Source organism: Zonotrichia leucophrys, chromosome 1 (assembly GCF_028769735.1).
Source record: "Zonotrichia leucophrys gambelii isolate GWCS_2022_RI chromosome 1, RI_Zleu_2.0, whole genome shotgun sequence".
In the NCBI taxonomy this organism is placed as follows: Eukaryota; Metazoa; Chordata; class Aves; order Passeriformes; family Passerellidae; genus Zonotrichia; species Zonotrichia leucophrys.
In genome coordinates this window covers 79700567-79719573 of record NC_088169.1, presented here as the reverse complement: position 1 = coordinate 79719573, position 19007 = coordinate 79700567, and the positions used below count along the sequence as shown (strand labels likewise).

The following is a 19007-nucleotide window of genomic DNA, read 5'->3' as shown; positions in this document are numbered from 1 at the left end:
CCACCTCTGGTGTCTCAGTGTTGCAGCAAGTGCAAGAATTGCTGTCAGAGCTGAACTTACTCCCGAAGTTTTTGTCTTGCCCATTCCAGCCTGTAATTAGAGCTGCACTCCGCTGTCCTTGTTGTTTTTAATGAGAAAATAGCATAATATGAAAGGAAAGCACAGAACCATCCAGTTTACCCTACTTAGCTATGTAAAGAAATGCATTTAAGAATCTGAATTATTTGATTTTTGGTGTTTTAACAGGTTAAAACGACAATCAGTGGTATGGAGGAGGACTTCGAAGTGTTCCAGGAACAAGCTGTAACTAAGTACGTAATGACTTACTCTCTTGGGAGTTGAATATATGATGGAATTGAACTACGTATGTTTATTAAACATGGGAAATGCAAAATATTAATGATTTTGGAAGCAAACTTGATTCTGTATTTCTTCTGCTTTCCATGCAAACTGGAAAAGGTGCTGATAATTAAGACAAGACATGTTTTTGCTTTGGCTAGTAGTCTACTCACTGTTTCTGTTCGTTATTTTAATGTTTTAAATATTCATACCTGAACCGGGGGGGGGGAGGATGAAAGCTATGTAGGGTTTTATTAAGATGTTAAGAAATGTTATTTCAAACTTTTTTCTTTAAAAGTACTTGGAGTTGCTAGGCTACAGCAATATGAACTTACATATCACAGCTCTTAAAACATTAAGAATCCTGAAAACAAGATTCATTGCTAAAGCCCTAGCCTTTTTTGCACAGATAATAACTACAACTGTTCCCCCAAAGTATTAAGTGCACTTTTCATAAGAGCACATAATAATTTTTTATTTTTATATAATCCAAGTTTAGTTCTTTTAATGTTAATCTGAAAAATATGTTAGTATTTAGTTAATCTAAAAAATATGCTAGCACAGTCTTTCTAAAGAAATGAGAACATGAGTAAGATTTGATGTAGGAACTCGTCCCATTCAGCAATTTTAAGAAACAAACAAATATAAGAAGTACTTCCCCACTTAATTACTTAAAACAGAATATTTATCCATCATAATTTTGTAAGTAAACTTACTAACTACTTTTCAAATAAACCAGGTTATTCTGCCATCATTACCAAGAAACAACACAACGTGATATGACACATATTAAGTGTAAAAGTATTTCTTAAAATAAAAGAGGCATGATCTGTCATACCTTATTCTGGCCCAAGAAAGTTTGCAATGGGATTTAAAAGTGTTCTTTGAGGGAATTCTTTTTTCACATCATGGTTACATGATTTGTAAAAGTAGCTATATAAAAACTTGAATTAGAAAAACCCAAAAGTATTGCTATTCTTTGACTACAAGTCAGAAGCCTATTTCAGAAATTCAGAATTCTGCCTTTATTTTAATCAATATATAGAATTTCAGGCTATTTGCAGATGCATCTAGAAGAATTTGTCCCATCATAAGCCATAATTTTTGCTAGCTAGTTAGTTCCATTAACTATACAAAGATGCTGGAAAAGTAGCTTAGGATACATCTTCACTGAAAAGAAACAATTTCAGTCTATGCTGACAGTATTCCAGGGATAATACAGTGCCTTTAAAACTTGGGATAATGGCTGAGTAATGGTGGTGAAAATCATGACAATTACATTCCAGCTGCAAGGACTCATAAATCACAAATTGTCTATGCATAGATGTGTATGATTCAGTGTGGCTGAAAGTTGTTAAACGAGTTGGTTGTTGTTCTTATAATGGAACTTTGGGGTAGAAGATTCTACCACAACTGGTTTGTATATTTTCTATTTTTAGAGCACAGTTTGCAATAATTAAATTCATTAGTATTGACTGTAGAAGCTGTGGTAAATATCCAAATCTAATGAATATACTATGTAAGATTGAATGTTTTACTTTTGTTAACATAAATATGACCATACTTACTTGCCTATTTGTGAGCAAATGTAAATAATATGGGAAGAAGGTATAAATTCAAGACAGACAGTATGAACCAAACTTTTCTTAAATCATCTGTTTTTAAGTAACAACTTTATTCTAGAGTGTATGGACAATACCATTCTTTCTACCATTCATTTTTCTGTCTGTTAGGAAGCAATCACAAAAATGCAGACCTATGCAGAACTCCAAAGCAAAAGATGGATGAATAGAGCTAGAAAGGTCTAACCAGTGCAAAAATCCTTTGTGATAACGAAAAAGGCCTGGAGGTGGTGAAACTTTTTATCTGGATTTTTGCCTAAATTTGGAACATTTTGTTTTACATGAAGATAAATAGTTATTAATGACAGTAGAATATGACTCATCTCTATTTTCACTTATATGGAGACAGAATAAAAGAAGATTAAGAGCTTGCCTACATCACTTTAAAATGAGATATCTTTAAGTGTTTTGAGCTGTTTCAAAGTAAATGAACAAAAAAAAAGTAGCTGCCACTTGCTGAAGTACAGGTCATTACTTCCCTGTGTGGCAAACCCATTTGAGGTATGCATTCAGCAAACTGGTAATGCTGAATCCACATGGGGAAAAAAAGCCCATGCATACTTCTTTGCTTATGAGAAAATGTGTTCTTTGTGTGTTTGCTTAGACATGTCTTACTAAAGAAACCATTGCATTCCATATCCCGTGATCAAAATAAATTCTCACGACTGTGGTGCCAAAAATTTGGCCGTATTCTGAGGGAGCTAATGAGCACTCTTTCCAAAACACTAGTGGACTAAAGCAATAGTTACTGCACCAAGCAGCATCTCTCTGCTAGTGAGTGGGGATAACTGCAGGTCTGTCTTCAATACCAGAGCCTTGGTACAGAGTAGTTTTGGTAGTAGAACAGCAGCTCTAATCTACAACTTCACATATAGATTTCCTTTTGCACCTGCAAATGTGATTAGAGGATCCAGGTAAGAAATTAACGAAAGTGAAGACAGACTGAGAAGCTGTTTCAGAAGGGGTTTTTCTTTCAACAGTTCCCTTTCATATAATCATGACTCTAGATTCAAGAAGCATGGAAGAACTGTTAAGAGAAATTTTTTATTAGCAGCAAATGTGGAATTTGCCATGTGCAGGAAGATCTGAAAGAGGCAGGTGAAATTTTAGAGTGAAAGGTGTCAGCCATGATGGATCTGAAAGGGTAATCTGATGATCTGGGCTAGAAGTTGAATTCTTACTTGCATAACAATATTTAGATTATCCATATGACACACGATAAAGCAAGCACCTGTTTTTGAAGGCTAAAATAGTACAACTGAGTCATTGCTGGTGGTTCACCAAAGCGTTGCCATTAGAGGAGGCTGAAGTGCACAGGTCTTTACAGCAGTATCAAGGAAAAGGTACTCCTGATGTAACAGGTAGACCTGATAAAGCAGTATCACTTTATCTTCTGTTTTCAAAATCCCATTTTGTATTCCACCCAGAGGCAGCAAAGTTTACCCATCATTAATGCTACTTTTGAGATGGGTTCCAGGCACTTAGGAGAGGGGTGTTTTTGTTTTGAGCAATATACATCACTTGCTTGCATTTCGGCTATTGTCATCCTGTGATTCATATTAAATTTCAAAACAGCATTACCAACAGTTTTAACATTAAAAAGTCATTAAGATTTATGTGTGCATTTAAAAAGCCCTTCCAAACTTAACATTGATACCATCACAGTTTCAAGGACTTGTGGATATAAAAGAAGTTCTAAAGAATTTAACTTCAAAAAATCATGCTAAGTTTTAATTATGATGTTACAAATCTAACAAATTCACTCAAACTTCCTGTAATAATTATCAAAACAAGGGATGTGCACAATTTAAGCACCAAATAAAAGATTTGTGATATCCACATATTAAGGAGCTGCTTTTTCAGTTTAGTGCAGTCAAAAGTTGAGCATGCAGGCAAACTCAAGACTGATGAGTGAGGTTCCACCTACAGTTGAAGGTATCATTTAACTTTCCCATTTATTTCTTTCTTTTGTTGAAAAGTGGTTAGTTTGGTCACAATTAAAATGGAATTGTAAATAAATGTAAATAAAATTTTGTTTTCTCCCTTATTCTTTATTTGAAAAAATAAATTTCTTTATGTTTTTAGAGCTTCTCCATGTGAAGCTGAACTTCAGGAATTAGTGCATCAAATTGACATCATGGTAAACAGAAAGCAAGTAGAATGGGAAAGAAAGATGAGAGCTTTGGAAGCAAAGATGGATATCCAGGATCAAGAATTAGCAAGTGCCCAAAGCAAACTGGATCAAAAAGGTCAAGAGGTATTTAAGAATATCACATTCTATAAAGAAAGTATTTATTCTTGTAGTTTCTTATTAGCATGCTTTAAATTCTCCATAAGACCATTTGTTCTATCATGTAAAAATACCAAACACCCCTTAAAGGTCACTAATTATCCTTAGTGTTTTGTTTTAAAGTGTGCTTCTGTTCTGAAAAGTCATTGTAAAAATGCCATTGAAAATCTCATATTTCTTCTATTTCCCTAAAGTCTACATCAAATATTCTCGGGTTAGCTGTAAAAAGATAGTTTGGTGGTTTTTCTAAATGCCAGCATTTCTCATTTCATCAGAAAGTTTAAATGGAAGAATGCAGTTCAAAAAGGTTCCCCAAATCATGTCTTTGTTACTCCCGTTTATTCCTGGTTTTTAACATTTTACATAATATACTGTCTTTGTATGATAATTTTACTCATTGTGAAGACTTGAAATGTATTACTACTTCAACTTTCATATGAAACTTAAAGCCCCAGTGTACCTGGAGTTGTCTGTATTTCACAGTCTTTTCTTCTGAATAATTATTCAGAAGCATCAAGAAATCCTTGCATAGCATTCAGTTCTAGCTCAAGCCAGCTGAATTTTGCATGAGGGAATCCTTGTGTGAGCTAGGTGGCTAAATTGCCTGTGGGAGTTTTGGAAATGGAGTGACTTTCCCTAATGAGCAATTAGGAACTTCCCCTTAGTCCCTGCAGTCAGAAGGAACCAAGACAAGAATTCAAGTTGCCCATCCTGAAAGCATCAATGTATTTGCTCTATAGAGACATTATCTGAAATACTTCAGCATATTCTACCAAGCTTCCAAGTGCCCTCCAGAAAAGCACAGGTGCTGTGTATGCTCTCTGTTGTGTTTCTCGGGTCTCTGTGAAACTCAGTAATAATTTATGATATCACAAATGGCACTGCACTTAGGGAGCTGAAATGAGTCCACAGTATCTTCTGGTGATTTGTACATAGATACTGGAAGGTAATTTGTATCATTTTATAAGCCAAGCAAGGAAAATTTTCACAATGGGAAACACTGTAGTTGCATTTTAAAAGCTTTCAGGCATGGTCTTTCATGACAGACTTGTACAATATTATGACTAAATCATAACATCAGTGTGTAATGAGATTTTTTACCGTAAAATTCCTAGTTTGATGTTGACAATCTAGGTCTGTGGGATGCAGTTCTATTATCAAGCTACTGATTTAATACTTATTTGTAATATCTCTTCTTAAAGCAGTGATCTTCTTTTAAAGTTTCAAATTACTTTCCCAAAAATAACATATTTTGAAAAATGTCATAAAAGGTACATTTGAATGCTTATTTTAACTTTAGGTGGGACTACTTCAACAAGAATTGGAAAACTTACAGAAAACTAAAAATGAAATGGCTCAGAGTTACGAAACTCAGCTTCAAGCACTGAAATCTCAAGTAAGAAAAATGTCAGTTTCATTATTTTGTGATTGTAGTATAAAAAGCTTACATATGCCAAATTGTATAGATATGCCATCATGTATTTGGGAAAAATGAATTGTGTCATACAAATGATGATGGCTACAGCTTCCTACCAGGCTCCATTATAATTTATGTACTGTCATGTCAAAACTCTTTGGATGGATTTTGATGTGAATGTGACATCTGTTATGAAGACAAATACTTGATTTCCTAACTTCAGACTAATAAACTAAAGCCTTGGTGAATTAATAAAACAGGTAATTGGATTCATGTTAATATGAGTCTGATGCATGCTAGGGATTTTAAGAGTTATACTGTGCTTATCATGTCTTTGCTATATCTTTTTCTGGTTTTAGTTTCCCTGATTTACACAACTGTTAAAGTGGCCTGATAGCTTTCCATAAGGTATAGATTTCCCTTGTATCAAAACTGGAGTAACCCACATTAATGATGTTGGGAATTTGTTCTGACTTTATTTATTTCAGAGTGTTCATGCAGCCTAGAAAGCCAGTTGTATCCTGGGCTGCATAAAAAAATGGAGGGATGTTTTTCTCTCCCTTTTCTGCTGTGCTGAGGCCCCACCTGCAGTGCTGTGTCCAGCTCTGGGGTGCCCAGTACAAGAAAGATTTGCACCTGTTGGAGCAAGTCAAGAGGAGGCCATGAAAAAGATCAGAGGGGTCTGGACCAGCTCTCCAGTGAAGACAGGCTGAGTGAAAGGACAAGGGTTTTAAACTGAATGAGTGCAGATTTAGACTGTACCTGAGGAACAATTTGTTATTTTTTTCAGTGTGGGTGATGGGACGTTGGAAAAGGTTGCCCAGAGAAGTTGTGGACGCCCCATTCCTGAAAGTGTTCAAGGCCAGACTACATGGGGCTTAGAGCAAGCTGGTCTAATGCAAGGTGTCCCTGTTTATGGCAGGGGAGTTGGACTAGATGGTCTTTGAAAGGTCCATTTCAACCCAAACCGTTCTGAGGTTTTATGATGCAGTTTGGCTGTCTTTGCTCTGCATCTGTCATTTTGTTTCTTCAGTATTTTCTACTTCAATCATGAATATAAATTCATAGCAAACTTGAGTTGATTCTGTTTCTCAGATTTTAACAACTAAGGTACACAACTCTGCATTGTTTTTCCTGCTACTTTTCTGTTCCCTTCACTGGATTCTTCTACCAGAGATGTAGTGTTATAATTCAGAATTTCCAGTCACCACACTTAGTATATAATGATGTCAGATTGCATAAATTGAGTATCTTTATTTTCATTTAGAAGTGATAGTACACCTGAGTCCATCAAATGAATAAATCTATTACTTATTTTTAATGTTATGTTCTATTTAATTTATATTTTCTTTTACAATTGAAAATGGATTTGGAAAACAATTCTTTAAATAGGCAGTGAATGCTTTGGCTGTTTTGTAATTAACACTTCTAATCATTTGGAAAAGTAGCTAGAAATAAAAACTGGTTTATAATTTACACAAATTGCAGAAAAACATCATCTTAGCATGATTGTTGAGAAGATAAACATCACATAATGAAAAGGAGTGTGACATTTTATGCATAAGTAGTAGGGTATCTTTTAGCAGTGCAGAACTATTCTCAGAAATATAGTAAAGCTCTTTTTTCTTTATAAGATTTGCTGCTATATTTTTCACTTCTTAATTATTTTTTTATCCTGTGCTAAAAATGCTTGGGTTTATGTTACATGTTGTTGCTAATATCTTCACAGAAATTGAACCTTCTGAAATTGAAAGTCCAGGCAATTTTTCATAAAGATTTTTATTTTGGTGTATTTAATTATCCTACAAGTCCTCACCACGGGCAAATACAACCTGTTTTCTCTTTTATTTTTTTAAAGAACCTGACATTTTCTAACCTACAAGCTTTTTGCTTTAAATCTGGTTATATTTCCTCCCCAAACTATCCTTTTTAGTTACCACTCAGACCATTTAACATTTTTTTGGGTTTCTTGATTGCTTCTTCTACTATCTTTATGCAAGATAAACTAGGTAGAGCTTTGGATTTCTGGCTCTTGAGAATATAGGTCACTTTCCCAATCCATATCTCCTAACATTACGTTCTCTCAGTCATCCTATTCCTTTTTCTAAAGGTTCCAGCACTGATGCTGTTTGCATTTTATTTTCCAGTGCCCATTCCTCTCCTTTGACCGTACGATATTTCTTCACGAAATATCCACCTCATTCACCTTGACTGAAAAAGAAAACTGTTAAATGCCTCTGTTAAGGGACCTGCCTTGATTCTCCATGTGATGAACAGAAGTCTACCTGTCAGAACAATTCCTAGCACCTATGCTAGACAATAGGACTGTCCCACTCTGCTCCTCTAGCTTTTGCCATATCTCCTTACTGAGTTTCTTTCCTGGATTACAGTGCTGCATTTTCTGCAGTGGAATGACTTTAATGTCCCAAATTCTGAGCTACACAAACTCTTATCTAAAATATAGACCTTCTATGGCAATATTAATTTTTGCCTTATCTCCTTTGATTCCCTTCTTTCAGTTCTTATTCTCACTTGGAAGTTACACCACCTTCTAAACGGTACAATCTTACGAGCTACAATTTAGTTTTGCACAAATTGTGTGTTACTATTTACCAGTAGCATTGTATCTTCTCTACAGATGTATTCTTAAAATCCCGCCCAGGATTTCTTCCTTCCTAATCGTGATAAAAATAGTAAGGATGACTTTTTCTAGCTGGCAGAATGCTAGGCTATTCAGAATTAATTTCTTTTCTGTTTAATGAGCAGTATTCCCTCTGAATTGATTGTATGCCTGTTGAATGCAGTAAAACCTATATTTTTCTTGTATTAGGGAAATAATTCCTAGTATGTAACCTGAAACTCCTAGACTACAGTGTTGTATTTGTTCAAACATTTGTTCAGCATTTTGTCCTAACTAAGTAGCAAAAATTTCTGAGGTTCATCTGCATTACTTTGATCCTTCTTTTTCTTTTTTATTTTTTTATATTAATGCCTAGTAAATATTCTGACTTTGAAAGTGATGGAAATCTCTCAGCAAAAGAACAAGGATTCTTTCTTGCTCTAAGAACTTTGCAACTAATTTCCTCACTTAGACTTGTAAAACCTACATCTGAGCTATCCCAAGCTCCCTTTAGAATCACCAGAAAGAAATGAACACCCTCAGAATACAGTTTGTGTCAGTGTATGACAAGAATTTAAGATAGCTGAAATGACTCAGCATTTACAGGCAGATTTTTCTGATGCAGAGTATCTCAGGCTTGTATGTGTAACTTTCAGAAATCTAAGTAAGATGGATTCTACCCCAGAACTCACTAAAATGCCTTTTTTTTTTTTTAACGTGCACAACATGCAAACAGAACAACTTGGACCTTTTAAAGCAAATATCTGGCCTTAAATGAAAGGATTTTGTCTTTCAGTCTGGTTTCCAGTCATTGTAACATCCAGACAACAATTTGCCTTTAATATCCTACTGTCATTAAATATCTAAGATTCAAACTAAATGTTCTCATTTTGACCACTCTGTTCCATTTTGGCCTGATTTACCAAATTGTTTGGATACTATATTTCCTAGCCTTTTTAGCATAAGCATTCCAATACCTGTCTTATCTGAATTGAGTCCTCCCAGGCAGTTCACATATGCCATAATATATTCAAGAGCAAAACTCTTATTTGAAAAAGGATATCTTTCTTCCAAGGTCAATGAGTTCCATGTTGTTTGAGCCTGGATACTCTGACTCATTTTAAATATTTTATCTTAACTCTGTTCTCTGACAAAGTCAATTTCAAATATAGGCAGCTCCACTGCAAGACTTCTGATTTGGGTTTAAAGGTGATAACTCAGCTCTGTTATGCCCATGTTACAGAATTGCTATTCAGTCATTCTGAGTTGGTGAAATCTGTGCCTGGGCCTCTTCATATCATGAAACTTCCTAGTCCAGGACAATCTGTCTTCTTGTCATCTTTTCAATTAGTTTTTGCTGTCCCATATTATGATTCTCAAGTTCATCTCAAATGTGTCTAGGAAGTTTCCAGATTATTTTTTAATTTGTTTCTGGTCTGTATCTTTTCTAGACTTCTTTTTGCCATGTTTGTTATCTGAACAGACCTCAATTGCTCATTCAGTGTTGACTCAACAGGATTCCATTTCATTTCCAAACACTAGTTCACTTTGAGCTGTTAACAAATATATGAGATTTTATGGATTTTGTTCGGGTATACAAAGAACTTTACGTGAGAGTCAGGTTTTTTTAAAGGCATGTATATTTTAATGTAAAGGAACTAAACAACAAGAGACATGATCAGTATTCATTGGAAGCTTCTTTTCTGCATAATATTCTTCCCAAAGTCCTTTCACTCAGCTTTCCACAAGATGGTATTTTTAGGGTTTCCTTTATCAGTATCCTTGGGTCTGCAATTTTTTTTTTTAACCAAATGTACATATTCCTAGCAAACAGTATCACTTTTCTGTATCAAATCTGTAAACAGGCACTAGACAGACCCTTTGTTTTGTGCAGTGTGATGTGAAAAAATTGATGTGAAAACTGGCTGTTTTTCTGGAGAGGCTGGTCCTTCTCCTGGCACCTTTTCTTCCGTGCCTCTGACTCCTAAGCCAGGCTTTCATGGTGACATGTAGGCAGTGTCTGTTGTCTATTTAGGTCTAATTCTGAGACAGAAGAGTGCCATCATCACACACATAGCATTTCAATAATTTTCATCATAAGAAAGAACATGCAAGTTTAGTGTACATTAATGATAATCTTTCATTCTGACTAGTGAAGCACCCTTTAAATTGTCAACACAAGATGGCAGTAAACAAGTATAGAACAATCCATATGAACACCGTAGAGGAAATGACTCTGAGGGTAGCAATGCCATGGAGAGCTGCAGCAGAATTAAGTAGCTGTCAAATGAACCCATTCGAACAGTTTGTTAACATTTATGTGAGAGCATGGTCTTGTTCATCTGTCATAACTTTATTAATTGATTTTAACGTCATTAATAGAATTTTTGTTACATTGATTAAACATTTAGAATGCTAAAGCTGCGGTTGGTGATTCTAGTTTAAAGAAAACTTTGGCCATGTGATCCTCCTTGATAGATTCTGCATGTTCAGCTCTATTTATGTTTTTAGTTTTCAAAGTTGATACATAGCTATGAAAAGCTACAGTCTTACCAGTTAAAACAAAAAAAGCTCGAAAGTAGAGAAAAATGTGAGGAAAATCTGGAGACATCATCTAACCCAAGGAATTTATACGTGAAACTGGAGGTAAGAATAGTTGTCATTATATTTTAATTTTAATCAGCTTCTAGAACTAATCTTTGATTTAAAATTGTAAGCTTTATTTTGCTCATAGTTCTATGAAAATTATATCATTGTCTTGCTTTGGTGAGAATGGTTCTTAGTTTTAGTGTTATTTAATAGCAAAATTTTTGTAAATGTAACTATAAATAGATTTTACTTTTTTCCTGATGAATAGATGTGTACTGGATAACACAGTCTCTTTTGAGGCATGAGAGGTTGTACATGTACAGGATACTGTCACATAATACCTATCATTAATTCAAGTTTTATAGACCTCAGGACAACCTTGAGCACATTGGGCTACATAGAAAAAAGTTTTTTGGATTGGAAAACTTCTTGTTAAACCTCTATCCTGTCAGTACCCATATGCCTGTAGCAATCCATGACCTTGACCTCAGTGCTTAATTTCCCTAGGCAATGTATGAGGAAGGATGAGGCACTTAAAAAAACATTCTGCAGAATCCAGCATACTGGCTGGGGGACTAGATAATAGATGCTGAGGACAGGATTCAGTCATACTCCCTATCCCTTTGGACACAGTCTGGATTTTAGTGGACTTATTCTTGAATACAGGAAGACACTGATTTTTGTTCCTAATTCCCAGTCTTGACTTCTCAGAGGTTACTTTATGATCTGTGGAATAATATGATAATAATATGTGGAATAATGTGATCTGTGGTATTTATTAGACCAGCAGGAAAGTCAGGCAAGATAGAGAGCTTGTAGAGAGTGTGCCCACAAGTGGTGTCTTCTCTCCAAATGGCTCTGGCTGCATTCACTGGGGCAGAAACTGATTATCCAGTATTATTTTCTCTAACTGAGCAATATCATCTCTAGGTATGCTAATTTTTGCTGCTTTTTTTTTTATCTGATAAATTTCCTGATATCCTGAGCTAAATGAAACAACTTCAAAAGGAAGAATTTTGGAGCCTGCTGAAAAATGACATTTGTCTGTTAGGTAGAAAACTAACATGGGAAGATTATACTTGAGGTTCTCTCTTGAAAGATTTTTACACCAAGCCCTCCACTTATGGGAAGAACAGTCTAAGCAGTAATCTGATGAAGCATAGGATGATCACAAAGTCTATGTTTTCTCTGTCCATCCTTTGTGAAGAGCATAATAAAGTAGTGTGTGCTCCACGTGCTTACTGGGCTGGGTGCTGTAGGCAAAGCAAGGAGAGTGGAACCAGTTGATTTGGGAGCTGCTTGCCCAAATCTAAGCATGGGGAAGACTTACATGTTTATGATGTAGATTTATGAGGTACATGATTTGGACACTTTGAGGACTTTGCAATCAAGAAATTCAGCACTAGTAGATTTTAAGTAGTCTCCTACTTTTAACCCAAATTAGGCGGGTCTTAGGATCTGTATTTTGGACTTGCCTTTTACGTTATTCTGTAAGATATAGGACTAACTTCTGTGACCTCGAGGTTCCTGTATCCACATAGACACATCCCAACTCTATCTGTGTTGAGATGTGTCTGTCTGATGGTGGCTGATGTTGGCTGTCTGACGTTGGCTGTCTCCTCCACATGGAAGTTCTCACCATTAGAAAAGCTACGATTCTTTGGACTGCAGCGTAGCTGCCAACATCAGCTACTACAAGAATAATAAATGGGTTGTGCATCTATCATTGATATATCACTACTGTCAGCTAATTTGAGAATAACCTTACTCAAGATTAAAATGTGAAAATAATATAAGACAATGCTATAATTTGATTAATTATGCAGTATGAAAAATGGGTGCTTGGAATATATTCAGCAAATTCGAGTATTCAGGAAATAATTACTGTGGTGAAAATCTACTAAGCTCAGCAGTGCTTTAGTAAGGCCTTGAACCTACAGTCCTTATTAAGTAGTCTCAAACTCCATTTGAATCATGTTTTATAAAATAGGGAGATGTTTATTGTTATAAATGCAAAGCAGATATCAGGAAAGCTGTGAAAGATTTGTATTAATATGTGTTGAAAAATAGTCAGGTTTTCTTCAGTAGCAAAAAAAATCCCTTATTGTTTTAAATTTGGGGAATATGCCAGTTTAGCTTAATTAGAAAATATCATCTGTCTTTTTGAAACAACATTTCCATTAGTTTTCAACATATAAATCCGTGTACTGTTATTTTGCTGAATTTTCAAACTAAAAGAGCAACAGTTGTAGTAACTGAAATCTTGCTTATTTTAAGGGTACTGACTTTAAAATATATTTGTGAACATACAAGGTTTGGCATGAGTTTAAAGCATATTCAGATACACTATAAATGTAAATGTAAGTGAAAATACAAAACCAGTATTAGATAAATCTAATATAATACAATTTCTTAAACAGCTTTTTGTTTAAACCAGATGAACTCAGAACCTGAAGCAGCAATTTTAAAGAGAGCAAGAAGTAAAATTTATTCAATGTAGCTGCTGTCCCATTAAAAACCAAGGTGAAAAGTGAGCACTTTTTGTCTGAATATTAAGGGTTTGATTCCCTGCTGATTACCCTGCTCAACACTGATACAGCTTTAAACTCACAGGAACTACCATCCAATACAATTTGTGTATCATAGTAATAACTCTATTTTATTGTTTTTATTCAATTATTATGTTTACACTCATTGTTCTCAGATCAGTAGCCCTTAAGACTGGTCTTTCTCTGGTGGGGGTGACTGGATGGCTGGTTTATAGAATTGTTCTTTTTTTAACTTTATTTCCAAAATTATGGAAAGATTATGTGTTAATTTAAAAACTAGGTATTTTTTAGAACAATACAATTTGCAAAATTCTTTATATTGAGGAAAATAGATATTTCCTCTATGTTTCCTAGGCTTGTTTTGCTGTCTTTCAGGGATTTAAGGCAAAATCACAAGAATGGGAGAAGAACGGGACAACCTGTGTAAATAGCCCTGTTTATGGAGATATGCAACAAAAATTATTGCCTGAGAAATGTAATTTATTTCAGGTAAAATTCCTACCTTCCTGCTCGAAGAAGAAAATTAACTCTTTGCTCAGCTAGAGCTTACTTTAACTTAATTTTTAAAAACTAAGATTACAATGAATCTTACAATGCATGTGTGTATTGGTAGTGAATATATGGTAAGGCAGAACCATACTGGAGCATCTAATGATACATGGACTTATTTTAATTTAGTTTCTCTCATGAAAGTGAGAAAACAAATAAAGATCATGATGGAAATGTTAATATTTCTAAAAAAACCCCACAAACAATGACAAAAACCACTGACTGTTCCGTTTTGCTTTTTAAGCATATTATAGATACACTTTTCCATGTTATTTGCTAATATGCAATTAATTTGACAATTTATTAAAAAGTATCTTACCAAGTAAATAGTGCATACCGTTGAGGTATTGATGCAATATAAAGTTTCTATATAAATGCAAGTATAAAGTTCCTTCAAATCTGATAGCCTTCTTTTTTTGAAGATCATAAATATACAGTAGCATCAGTTATGCAGAAAAATGAATTTTCATATGCTACTCCAGAATCACTCTTGGAGTTGTAAGTTGGATCACTTAGCCCCCTTTTTTCATATTTTTCAGCCTTTTGGTTACTATGCAGTTCCTTGCTTGACTTAATGATTATTTTTTACTTGCCAATTTGCTTATTGCTTTTTTTATAGATAGACTATTGATACTACATATTTTTTTTTTAATTCCTTCTAATCCAGAAAAAAAAAAAAAGCTATTTAATGCTATCATGGTGACATATCCTTCTCTTAAAAAAACTCAGAAAATAACTTACAAATTTACTGCACCACAGGACAGCTTGAAGATTAAGTAAAGGGAAGCCAATTATGTTGCTCACTGTAATTCCCTTTTCCACTGTTACTAAGCTCATTGGATCTTAATCTAGTGAAACACTTTCTTAACAATTCCTGTGAGACTCTTTACACATATCCAGAGTTTCCAAGGATGACAGTTATGTTTTGGGTTTAGCTGCTGAGAGCATTATATTCCAGCAATTGAGCTTTCATGCAAATGTGTTAAAAAAGCAAGTCTTTGACTAGACAAAACTATTGACTGATGACATGTTGATTGTACACTTAGACAAGTCATAATAGAGTAGTGAGGGTGATGATTCACATTTTTCTGTTGAAGCTTTCAATTCCATCAGTGAACTAGCTTTGAAGACAATTTCCTTAACAACTGTAACATAACACCAACTATTTTTTAACATCCAAGTCTGATGGACCCTTAGCTGTTTCAAAAGTGTTAATTGTTCCTGCATCTTTGCCTGAAATTCGTCTTTCATGAGATCTTTGATTTTCAGTTGCAGTCTTGCAGTGTGATTTTCACAGGATATATTGACTCTTGGATATATCAGAATCCATAACTTGGATGTCAAAGGGACCTTAATTTTTTTATCTATAGAAATGAAACTTAACTTGCAAATATTTTTTGGCTTTTTATTTGGTATGCAGACAGTGGTCCATTCTGTGTAGGTTCTCAGCCAACACAAATTATGGGGACATAGTCAATAACATCAAAAACTGTCTAAAGTAAGACTTTTTGCAATCCTTGTCAGTGAAATATGGTATTTTTAACCCTATTTATTTTCACTTTATATTTTCTTGCCCAACTTATTCTCTGCACATGATGTATGATTTCCAGGTCATATTTTGTTGTCATTTTTCAAGTAATTCTCAGTCTTCTGAAAGATTAGTGCTGCTTTTTAATCTCCCAGTAGTGGGATTCATGTAAATTTTTTAAACAGCAAAAACAGTTGCCATAGTAATTATGCTTCTTCACAATGCCTGTCGATTCAGAAATAGTGGCAATACCAATTTTCTGAAGTTTTGTGTTTAGGATTTTAATTGGTACGAGAAGCTGCATGGGGTGTAGGACTCTGCCAAATGTACAAATGATTCTTTCCCAAGTTTAAGGATAATGATCTCAAAGAAGTGCAGTTCCTGTAGTAACTGAGCTGTTTGTACATGACCTATGTAATGGTAGCCCTCTAGTCAAAGGTTAATATCTATCCTGAGGCACACACACACACAGCTCCTACTGAGTTCAATGAATCAAAGAAGAACATTTCTCTCAAATTATTTCTCACAGGTAACTGCTTTGAGTAGGTCATCACAATCACCTTTTTCACATTTGAGGCTCATTAACATAAAGTATTAGGAAAATACACGGCACAGGAGAAAAAAATCCTTGAAAAACTCCCATGCCCTTGAAGGTTTTTGAAACTTTTTTATTAACTGAGGGCAAGTAATTCAAACTGTTTGAATTGTATCATCTTTTCTAAGCAAATCCAGGTGAAGACAGGAATAGCCTTACGATTTTAGTAGTAACGATTTGGTCTGAGCAATTTACATACAATTAATGAGTTTAATTTAAAATATTTTCTTGTTTTATAGAGGCAGAGCCAGAATTATCAACTCCAAATATGCAATAAGAAACAAGACCAAGAAGAGCTAATTACCTATACCCAGCCCAAAAGTGAAAATCATGATTTGATTATTGAAAAGCTAAAGGCAATTGTGAATGAAATAGCAAGAAACAAGAATAAACTGGTAGAGGAAAACATGAAACTCCGTGAGGATCTAAAAATTTACCAAGATCAGTGCCAGGTAGTAATGTTTTTTTATGATGACTGTGGAATTAATGTTGGAAAATCAAGATGAGATGCCTACATAAATATACATTAGGTGTATTCTGTGCTTGAGCAAAGAATAATCTGGGAGCAGTATGAGTGGAGTTTTTTAGTAAAACAGAAATAAGTTTGAATTGTAGCAGTATATTTTTTCTCTTGTCTGTGTATCTAGGGTTTTATAACTCTCCTATATCCATGGCATCTACTAGAACTTCCCCTAGTTTGGTTCCTTGAATATAAATGACTTCTGTAAAATCTCTTTATCTGATTTACACTTTTCTGTTCATTGCACCATATAACTAGTAAATAAGTATATACAAACATGTATGGTATATTTTGTTTGTTTTGAAATGAGATTATGCAGTCAATTTAAAAAAAAATTACATTTCTGGCTATTGTAAATAACCATCAGATTTTATCCCTAGTTCACTGTTTTTCAGCATAGCACTGATCTATGAAGGCAGTCATTTGCTCCTCTTCTTTTGGTCATGGTATATGAGTTTTGACAAGATTGAGATAGTACAAGATCTTTACAATCTTTTTATTATCTTTGTTTGAAACACATCAGGAATGAGATTCCTGTTGATTTTTTTTCTAGTGACATATATCAGTTATGCTTTTGCTTATTTATTTAAGCACTTCTAGGTTCAGTAATATACTGAATGGTATATAGTAACTTCAAGTCTTTTTGGAGAAAGATTTGTTTCTGTTTACAGATAGTCTCACAGAGTGCTAACAGCATATGCAATATACTTTATAGAAATTAGCATATATGTGGCAGAGGTTAATTTCAGATTGTGTTGTTCAGAAGAGCCAAGTTTATACATGCCATTTGCACATTAGTTCATTGAGTCTTTTGCCTGTGCACAACTTATCAGTGTGCAAGCAAAACTTCTGTTTTGGGGCCTGTAACAAAGGCTGCCATCAAGGCTGCCATCAGTGGGACTAGAATATGCAGTGGAACAAATCGTGGCAGTCGGAGTGAGTGGATACAAGCTGTATGGTGGAGAGATTGTGCCATCACCTTGGAGAAAATCTTCAAGCAGGAGGAATTTTGGAATCATGTGTTCAAGAGAGTTCAGGAGCTGTAGGAAGCTTGAAAACACTTTAAGTAGAAGTGGAGCTGGATGTACATAACAGTGTCATCTGAAGGGCAGAAAGTTGCAGAATAACTGTGTTGGTGGTGTGGAATGCTGTTATGTTAGTTAGAAAAGCTGCATTTGGAAATAGCTGCATAAGGGAAACACTGATGTCAATGTTTGATGAAAAGGAGTAGCTCAGGGAAAATATTTTTTAGGAATGCCTGCATGAGAAAGAAGAAATTACAAGGCCCGTTGTCAGCCAGAAAAAGTAAGCGGGTTTATGTGAAGGAGAATTAGGTGGAGGATGGCAATAGTTGGATATGATATAGGTAGCAGAGGAAGGAGTAGATGGAAATATTGGTGTGGAGAACTCTGATGGCAATGAAAGCAAGAAACATTGAGCCTCATATATTCCTTTATGCCTATGATCATTTCAGTGTGCTTCTAATTGTTTCACTTGTACTATTAATTAGCAAATAATAAAGTGAAATGTATGGAAGAGCAGTTTGTTGACTTTACAGAAAACGCAAAGTTTAAAAGATCTAAATGGAGACTGCAGTCTGTTTCTCTACCCTGTGAATTATCTGAAAAACTTATCTGCAGGCATAACATGAGAGGTAACCTGAAAATATCACACAAGGGTCTTGGTTCTTGAAAAGTCAGCATTAAGTCAGCTTCTGGATACTAATTTATGTAAAAATACACCATATAATTATATTTCAAAGGTTGAATAGTGTATTGGGTTTGTGTTGGGAAGATTTTGGTAATGGGGGCACTCCAGGGATGGCTTCTGTGAGAAGGTACTAGAAGCTTCCCCCATGTCTGACAGAGCACTGGAGGGGATGAGATAGAGAACTGAGGAGTGAAGGTGAGCCTGGGAAGAAAGGAGACATGAGGAGAAGGTGTTCTAAGATTTAGTTTTTATTTCTCATTAACCCGGTCTAATTTGATTAGGAATAAGTTAATTTCTCTGAGGTGAGTCTGTTCTCCCTTGGCAGTGACTGGTGAGTGATCTCTCCCTGTCATTCTCTCCAGAAACAAACAAAGAGCATTTCTCTTGCTTCTCTGCCCTGTCCAGCTGGGAAAGGCAGTGACAGTGTGGCTGTGGTGGGTACCTGGCATCCAGTCAGGGTCAGCCCACCACAAACAGCTTTGAGAAGAATCAGAACAAGAGCTGATCAGGAAATTTTTGGGACTTTGTTTTGATTGGCAAGCTAGTAGAAGCAAAACTTTTCACAGAAGGAAAGAAAAGATTTAATTATTTTTTCAACTTGAAATAGACTCACTATATGAGATATTTTCTAAACAAATACTAAAGTTTTCTGCTTCAAAATTAATTTTCATTTTAACCA

General features: G+C 34.9%; 1 protein-coding gene across 1 annotated transcript in view; it reads left to right on the top strand.

Annotated features, from left to right (window-relative positions):
- The first annotated feature begins 259 nt into the window (after positions 1 to 259).
- Positions 260 to 19007, top strand: part of DEUP1 (deuterosome assembly protein 1) — a 40072-nt gene continuing 21324 nt past the window's right edge. The window contains exons 1-6 of the mRNA XM_064734856.1: positions 260 to 311; positions 4047 to 4218; positions 5552 to 5647; positions 10800 to 10934; positions 13802 to 13915; positions 16338 to 16550. Coding sequence (XP_064590926.1) covers positions 268 to 311; positions 4047 to 4218; positions 5552 to 5647; positions 10800 to 10934; positions 13802 to 13915; positions 16338 to 16550 — 774 coding nt within the window. The 5' untranslated portion in view covers positions 260 to 267. The remainder of the gene's footprint in view (positions 312 to 4046; positions 4219 to 5551; positions 5648 to 10799; positions 10935 to 13801; positions 13916 to 16337; positions 16551 to 19007) is intronic.